Below are 9628 nucleotides of genomic sequence, written 5' to 3'. Positions count from 1 at the left end.
AAAATTATATATATATATATATTTGCATGTGCAATCCTAAACATCTAAAATGTGAATTTTCAAAAGGAACATAGTTAACAATGAATACATTTTGAATTTAACAAATGAAATACAAACAGGCAAAATTTTTGAGATTCAATTAATCCATTTGTTGAATATTCAAGATCATGTAGCCATTTTCTCTTTCTTAAAATCACAAAACTAAACGCTAACAATTTGTCCATTACATTATGATTTGCCCATTTTTTAAACTTTTTGGTCTCATGAGCATTTGACTTACAATGAGTTCATGTTCTTCAACTGTTGACTCAGTGCTACACATTAAGAAAAAGAGATTATAAATTTCTATCTCCTTATTGTTATATCAAAATGTTGATATTCTAAATATTAAATTTTCTTATTATCTTTAATTAACAAAATATGTGCTTAAAACTAGGCTTCTACTTTCATTGCGTTAAAATGAAAAAAAAAATAGAAACATTCTACAAAATAGGTTTCCCCTGGGATGAACAAGAGAGGCTTTATGTCATACATATGTATAACCTATAACTCAATAAACTTATTTTCTCTGACATGCATCTCCAATGATGTATGCTTTTTATTCTTATTTCTTTTTGTTTACAGAAAGCTGGGCACAAATCAGAAAGTGTAGATTTGTGTGGAGCACATATTGAATGGGCCAAGGAAAAATCAAGCAGAAAGAATGTCTTTCAGGTAAGAATGTTATATATACTCAATTTATTACTGTTCCCTCCAAACTTGAGCTCTCTTGGGTAATCAAAATAAGACCACCTTCGTGTGATGTTTTCATGTGCATGAACTACTTTTCTGGAGGTCATTTTGAAAGACTGACTCTGAATCCTCTTTCCTATTGAATCTTTGGTTTATTTTGTGTTTTTCCACAGTGACTGACTGGTTGCTAGCCAAACACAAAATACATGTTGCATGCTGATTAGTTTTATTAAATAGCCATTGAGTTTTGCAATGCATTTGGTAGGTGTTTGGGGTGCCAACCTAATAAATTTAATGTAATACCTTTAAACATACACAAAGTAAAATCCAGTAATTGTAAGCAATTTTTATTCATTGCTAGCCCTGACTTCAGCCATTAACTACATTTACCAATGTAAGCAAGGAGGGTAAGAGAGCAGAACAGCTTCATGGGTGTGGGAGGGGCATAAAGAGGGTGGGGCATGAGAGTAATCAGAATACATTATATACATGTATGAAATTGTCAAAGAACAAATTAATAACAATTTGAGATTGGATCCTTTTATATTGAATACTTTCATTGGGGGGAATTGCTATGATTAATAATTACAATCATATTCTATTGAGTAGAAAGAACCAGAAGAAATCCTTGAAAGACTAGAAATAGGAAAACTTGATATTTCAGCATATCAGGGTTTGACATGATTTTTCTTTAGTAATATTAGATGATTAAGAATTGATATTTTTCCATTTCAGTTGAAATTAAAATTTTACGTTTTCAAATAAACCAATAATTTTATGTTATATTTTAGAATTTATTTCATTTAATAGCCAATGGAGTAGATTATTACATAGTTCTTAATATTAACTGCCTTCTAGGCTCTTTTCCCATAACCTTATTCAGCTGTATTAAAATAATTTGGGCCTGTTCATATTAAAAAGGAGAACATGATGTTTGGACAATTGAACCTTTCAAATATTTTTCTCATCTTTTTAAATGTATCTCTGTAAAGGTTTCAGTTAGATCATAAACGAGGCTGGTGACCATAATGAACATGGATACATAGTAAAGGGCCTATGATGATGCTGTACATCATCTGTATTTTTTGACTATCTCTCTCATCCTTTTATAACATCCACTTGTTTGTTTTTTTACTATTTCAGAATGTAGTTCTTTGAATGACATTGATTTCTATTTTCAATTATAGTATATTTGTGAACTGAAAATATTTTTCATATATTTTCACTTATAGTACAATTGAATAAGTCATGGGGTCTTGGGTCCTCAATGCACAGACAGATAGATGACTGACAGATAGGTAGGTGAGTAGGTAGGTAGGTAGAGCAATCCATCGATTGATCTATTGATCCATCATAGATGATAGATAGGTGATAGATGATAGATAGATAGATAGATAGATGATAGACAGACAGATGATGAAGATGATGATAGATAGATGATAGATAGATAGATAGATAGATAGATAGATAGATAGATAGACAGATAGAGTCCTGGATTCTTTCATTCATAGAAATAAGATGTGATTATAAGGATGAATAACAAAGTTTTAAAATTTTCTGATATTTTCTGCTCATTTGCTTTGGATAAATCCTTGACTTTTTATGATGAGCTCACATAAAATTTACTAATATTCACCCCTAGAATGTGGACTAGGAAAGTAAGCCTTTTGAGAACAATATAAATAGCTTTTATAGTTCTGTTAACAAAAAAGCACTGAGGATTTGCCAGACAGCTAAATCTAGACTACTTACATCAATATTTGATTAGATACATTAGCTGGTCTAACTCTCAAATGATCAGAATAAACATGATTATATCTCAAAAACATGGCATTAAGGCAGGGATGAATGTTTGAGTGTGTGTGTAAGGGTTTCATTACCTACAGAATAGTGAAGCACTTCTTCCTGAATGAAAAAGACCCTTATAGCTTCAGCTTATATACCACATCAAAAATAGCTTTAGAATTCCAAGTTTGAATTAGACTTGGTGTTCAATCTCAGTCCATGAATTATAGATTACAGATAGCAAATGACTATTGAGATTTTTTTTAGTTCCAGAAAAATCAAAGAAGAGCAAAATTGGAAATAATTTAAAATTTTAAATCTGTCTTTAAAAGGTTGATGGATTAGCAATTATATACCACATAATTACACTGTCCACATAGAAGTCAAGCTTGAAATAAATAGAACAAATAATTGTGAGTGCCTCTCACATGCTTGAACCACGCATTTCTTAGGCACAGAAAAATGGAAAACCTTTCACTCACTTTATTTGTGTATGTTTTTTGGACATCTGAATTGTTTATATTCTGTATTTATTAAAATGCAAGCTTTCTTCATAGTCAGATTTCTATCAAACTTGCTTTGGGTTCAATTTTCTTTTATTGGTGTATGGTAACATTGTAGGGACAAAGTTATTATTATTTTAGTATGTAATAACTCCCGGTAAATCAAAATGATATTTATGTCCTGAGTTCAAGAACATGAACTGCCTTGAAATAGAAATCTTTGCTCTACTTTGTTCTAATTGGTACTATTTAACAATAAGGAATGTTTTTAAAAGCACTGTTTACTTCTATAATGTAGTAGATATAGGTATGTAATCACATGTGTCAAGACCTATGTGCATATATGTATGTTTATATAATATACCTGCTTGATCTTAAGAAATACAGTGAGCATTTACACACACACACACACACACACACACACACACACACACACACACACAAAGAAGCTTTGCGTTTGTGAAACACCATAGACATTTTAAGCTAAATTAGTGACTGTTCATTGCTCTAACTTTTGTTTAATTCAGCAGAGAGCAGAACGTTGAGGCCCATCACAAGTTTGATGTAGCTTGAGAAAACATTTAGCAACTGAGTGATTTGTAATGAACTGTGGTACAAGTTTTCTTAGCTAACCTAAGAGCAACAGTAGGTCTTCATCAGGGAGAGACCGAATAAAAAGATTTATGCTCAAATCACATGTTTTAAACATTCCTGCTAAGTGCTAGTTTGTTCTTTTGTATTTAGCCTGAAATTTAAAGCACTCCAGATTAAAAGGATTACAGCATAATCTTAAATAATCCTAAATGTCATTTACAGAGAGATAGTTGTAATAACTAAATAAAACCACACTGAAGGATGGCAGTACATCAGGCAGCATCCTAGCACAAGAGCTGCTACTGCCTCCTATTTCTTCACTCCGCTCTTGTAGGTCTTTACAAACAATCTTTCAGCTGAAAGTTCAGCTGATAAAACAGCTGCAAAATAGCCTAAAACAACACAGAATTTGGGGATGGGAAGCGTTTAATATCTCCTGGATTCAAAATTGAATGGAAATTTTCACTTGGGCTCCCTTCCTTTGAGTGTAAGATTCTCTTAGTTGGGCATCTTTGAAGGTCAAGGGGATAGAGTTCATGACATGCTGTCAGACAATGTAACTCTAATAATCTCCAGCCTCCTAGAGAATACTACTGATTAAAAATGAGAATACCCACTCAGGTACCTTTCTTATACAGCCCAGGCACATGTGCCCAGGGATAATGTCACTCACAATGGCTGGGTCCTCCTATATTAATTAGCCATTAAGAAAATGCCTCATAGACAAGGCAGCAGACCAAACCTTTGAAGGAAATTCCTCAAGTCAGATTCCCTCTTCCTGGGTGACTCTGGTTTATTTTAAGTTCACAAACACTAACCAGCACAGTCTCAATGTTACACACCTCATATGAGTGAGACATTGGATACAGGAAATCATTTAGTGAGGTATGTTAATACATACTTTCAATCCCTGAAAAAAATGAGAATGCCAAACAATACAATTAATTCCATGCTGTTAATTTATTATATAATAGTCTTCATTCCTGCCATGCAAATTAGTTTTACCTCCCCATTAAAATATGAAAACAGAAATTATTTCACATATGATCTGTATTTACTATGCCAGGAGATAGGGCATGTTTTAGCTCATCAGATTGTTACTGCTGAGGCTAGTTTTGAATTTATTTATTTAACAAAACAAACAACAAAGAAACCAATCACTTAAAAATATTGGGAAATTTTGTCGACAATATAAACTTTGTTGTTACAAGATTTCCAAAGTATGTTGGAATAAAACAATTAGGAGATAGAGTTTGTTTTCTTGATGCTTTTCATGGTATGGATTAAGACAGTATCTAATTACTAATTTAAAATATTAAGTCATCAGTTGTCTAGAGATCTATTTTTTTTTTCAGAGAATATGTGCCTAGGTCTCAACTTCTCTGCTTGAGTTTGAAATTAATTTTATAAAATTCTGCTCATGAACATTCATTTAATTCCTCTATAAATTACAGGTATTAGGCTGGATAATTCTATCAATTAATAAATACTGAATGATAGGAATATGCCATTTGCTTATCTGAAAGGCAGGAAGAAGTTAGCAGGCTCAAAAGATGTTCACCTCTTCCCATCACCAATTTAGAACGTCAACAAATATCATGGTCAAATTTCGAGTTTTGAGATGCTTTCTTTAATATAAAAATATTCTCCAGAGACTAAGCCTGTTCCCTCTAAGCAAAGTAAACTTTGGAATAGGTTTATCATTTGATTACTGATATTACTTTCTGACTTTGGGTGAAGTCCTCTGGCTATAGTTATAATGTATATTAAATACATTCATGTAATATTTTCCATGGATATGCATTACAGCTAAGCATAATTTTATTGCTCTTCCTGGTCCTAGTATATATTAGCTTAAAATGTTTAAGTACTACTTAGGTTTATTAATGCAAAGATAATGTAATAATATCCTGGAAAATGCCATTTTAAGCCAAAAGGAAAACTACTGGTATTTTACTTTTATTCATTTTTTTGTGTGTCAAGTGAGGTAGTCTAGAATAAATCTGAGCTTTTATCAATTTTCTCTTTCATTTTGCAATGCTTATAGTTAGATTAAATGCAAAAGGATGATTCTTCACATTCATACATGCATTAATTTGAAGCAAGGCTGGTTTCACTTGAGAGAATTGCTCACAATATCTTAAAAGGCATAGAATTAAGAATAAGCTAGAGTAAGAAAAGCGTTCGTATCTAACACAGTTGTTGTTTGCCTTATGGCTTCCCTCAATCATTTTAGCTACCTACTATGTACTCATCCATCTGGAAGGAGTCTGTGAGTCTGGGGACCAGCACTTTATCAGTTGAAATTTATATAAAACCAGAACAGGACTCTTCCTCCAACTTACAGTATGCCACACAGAGAAAGTGTGACGACAGGGCTTCCCTTACCTGCCCCCCTCTGTGTTACTGTGAAACTGAAGAGATCCTTTGGTGATTTCAAATCAACTACAAAGGAGTGATTTTAATACAAATACGGGAGGGATCAAATCGTCTCACAATATATGAGGGAAATTCTAAGTGCAGCTATTAAGGGAATTTAGATGAGAGAGATAGATTCTAGTGAATTGATACTGATTTCTGAGGACTTCAATTTTGCTTACTGCCTTCTGAATCTAATCAATTGCCAAGGATTTAATATGTCATGTGAGAAGTCTTTTCATTCATTGTGTTACAGAATACATGTCCTTGAACTTTGTTTACTTTTTAATATTCAGTCCTCTTAAAAGTACAATATCTGGTCAGTTTAAGTTAGCTAATGAATGGCACATCCATGTTATCATGTTAACCAAAGATTTACCCTCTGGAATTTTCTACTGAGCTCTGAATTGCAACTTGTAAAAACTTGAAAAGTACAACAATTATATCCTCAAATGAAAGAGAGACAAGTTGACACTTTCTGCCCTGACTGAGGTATCAAGGCAACACCTTTTTCTGGACTGGAAGTAAAGAGTATCATTATTTGATGAATTTTGACTTCAGTTTTATCAGTGAGCTTGTGATGGGCAAAATATCATTTTGGAATTAGGGCTTTGATTTAAGAATATGAACACTGGGGATATTTATGATTAGCTGTGAAAAACAGAGCCTGGAAATAGGGAATAAAATAGAAGGTATATGAATTTTGATGAGCACTAAAGAAACATGTTAGCTCTGACTAACAAAGGGAGAATGGAAATGAGGGGACAATGCATACTCATAAGATGAAAACCAGGCCCATCCATTAGGATCATGGAACTTGGAAACATTGTTTTATACTGATTTAATTTGGGGAAAAATAATAAAGGTATGGATGCCTGGAATTAAGATGTAAAAATCAAGTATGTCATTAGAGAAAACGATACCAAATTTATGCTACCTGGGTGATCCTATAAAGCTCAGGGGTCTAAATCTTGACTCTGAGAATATTTTCATGTACATAGATTCTCTATTCCATACTACTGAAGAGCCTAGTGCTATCTCACTATTTCTATCTCTGTGAAGTAGTGTCAAAGAAGAATGCAGCCGGACATCTGTACAGATTACAGTAACCATGTGGATATATTATAGAGCCAAATAATAAAGGAACTAAAATGGAAAGTTTCCAAAATGACATAAACTGGATCAAAATTTCAAAGTGAAGACAATCAAGTTGGTGTCATGTCCATTTTAGCAGAATAGCTGGGCATGTCCTAATAGGTTAAGGCCAGAGCTTCTTTCCTTTGACTTACAGGGAAGCTGGGACATGGGATGGAGCTAGGACCTGAGCATTCAGAATGCATTGAGAATGCATTCAGAGGCTTAACCTGACTCCATGCTACCCACAGCAGCTGTCCTTTACTTCCCACTGTGAATCCATCCTCCCCTGGAATCACTCCACTTCTCAATGCTCTGGTAAAGCAACTGTGCTAGTCTCTATGACATCCATGCACATCTGTGGCTAACTGTGGTTTCCTGACGATGTCCACATAGCCAGGGTGAGGCTTCCTGGTACATGGGAACAAAAACTGGGTCTTCAAACTATATACACCAATCTGGTCAAAAAGATCCTTGGTTTCATGGTTTGAAGTGGAATCATCAAGTGTTAAGATTTTTCTACTTGTGATTTTCATTTTGTATAAAGTTCAGAAAATATGACTTTGATTCTGGCAAGACAACATTCGAACTAAGGATTCTCTTTTTCATATCTGTTTCAGAATTCTTATTTTATATTTGTAAAACAAAGTAGCCATGTTTACTTCATGCTGAGTGTGTTTTTCTTTTCATTTTAATAACAAACAGGCCTATTCCAGAAGAAGGAATATTTTAATGCCTAAAGCTGGTATATAATAGATGAGGTCAATAAACAGTATCAAGTTTTACAGCCTGTCCATAAGGATGACAGGGTGAAATAAAATTGAGTGCTTTAGGATAGCACAAAATCACTGGCAGATAAATAGCCAGTGCCAGTCAGTTTTTTAGAAATATAAGATAATGAGGCTGGATCTGAAGGCAGGAGAAACACACACACACACACACACACACAGTGTTTATATACCACAAGCCACAAGCAGGAGAAAAATCTGGGCAGTTGTGAACAAAACTCTGAAACCTCAGAGCAGTGTTTAAAGTGATATAAGAAAATAACAAAGCAAGTATCATAAATAAAGGCTCAAAATGTACACCAGAAAAGAACTACTTGGTTTACGTTGTAACTGAAATACCAGCACTCATTCAGAACTAGAGAGGGCATGTTTGGAATCTATGGAGTCTTTCAGTATATGAATCAAGCATGTTACTAAACATTTAATAGAAAAAAATAGATTCAATATCAAGGATATAGGGGCTAGGAGGATGACTCAGTGGGTAAGAGTGCTTGCTGTGTGATTCTGAGAACAGAGTTCCAATCCCCTCTCCAGGCATACAAGTGCGGCCCTTTGTGCCTTTAACCATAACACTGTGGAAGGCAGAGACAGGAGGATTGCTAGGGCTTGCTGGTGCCAGCCTCGCTCCAGAGTCAATGAGAAATTCTGATTGAAGGGATTAAGGTGGAGAAAGATAGAGCAGGACACCCAAAGTACTCTCATGGCCACCCCAAGCTCCCCTGAAACATGTGCACATGTGTATAGGCACACACACACACGCACACACACACACACACACACGCACACACGCACGCACACAGACACAGACATACACATACCTACACAGACACATATACAGAGAGCACATGCCACATACACACAGACAAAGACACACAGACACAGCACTTGCCACACACACACACACACACACACACACACAGCACTTACTACACACACTGAGCACTTACCACACACAGACACACACACATAGACACATACATACCTACTCAGACACACATACATACAGAGAGCACATGCCACACGTACACACACACACACACACACACACACACACACACCCCACTGCAGGATAGTTCATACTTCTTAGCTTTGAAGAGAACAGAGATCCTGTTCTTTTATTTTCACAATACAGGGTGTTGAGAAAGCTATGGACAAAGGAAATCACTGGTGCTGGGGAGAGAACGGAGCTCTCTTCAGCTGCAGATCATTCTGAGGAGGGAAGTTCTTACAGCGCATGTGGATGTATTACTTCTTAGTAGAAAACTGTTAGATTTTCAACACCAGCCTCACAATCTTAATGAACGTTTCCAGGGTTGGAAGGAAGGACTGTAACTCTCATAATATGGGTATATATGCAAGCCAAAGTGTTTACAGTGGTAAAGTTATTAAATTTCTGATGTGGCTTCAAAAGAGAGTGAAATACAGCAGAGGGTTTCCTTCTGTATCTTAGCAAAATCTTGGTAGTAGTGCTTTATTCTGAAATGGAATTTAAACACTGCTTAATTTTCAAGAGTTTCACACCCATGATCAAATAAAAGACAGACTTCTGATGCCTGACATCTGTGATGGATTTGAATTCGATTCATGGCAGGGAGATTATGAACATATTCCTTCGAAGTGCAGAACGTGTTGATTAGGGTGGCAGAAAAGCACATGCAAGCCTTCTCTTCCGTT

At 35.0% G+C, this 9628-nt stretch overlaps 1 protein-coding gene across 1 annotated transcript in view; it reads left to right on the top strand.

Moving 5' to 3' along the window:
• Arhgap15 (Rho GTPase activating protein 15) overlaps nucleotides 1–9628 on the top strand; it is a 612017-nt gene that overhangs the window by 139428 nt on the left and 462961 nt on the right. The window contains exon 6 of the mRNA XM_008825192.2: nucleotides 625–714. Coding sequence (XP_008823414.1) covers nucleotides 625–714 — 90 coding nt within the window. The remainder of the gene's footprint in view (nucleotides 1–624; nucleotides 715–9628) is intronic.

This window comes from Nannospalax galili, unplaced genomic scaffold (assembly GCF_000622305.1).
Source record: "Nannospalax galili isolate Female #2095 unplaced genomic scaffold, S.galili_v1.0 scaffold87, whole genome shotgun sequence".
Lineage (NCBI taxonomy): Eukaryota > Metazoa > Chordata > Mammalia > Rodentia > Spalacidae > Nannospalax > Nannospalax galili.
The sequence above is the reverse complement of the archived record's forward strand: the minus strand, read 5'-3'. Positions and strand labels throughout refer to the sequence as shown.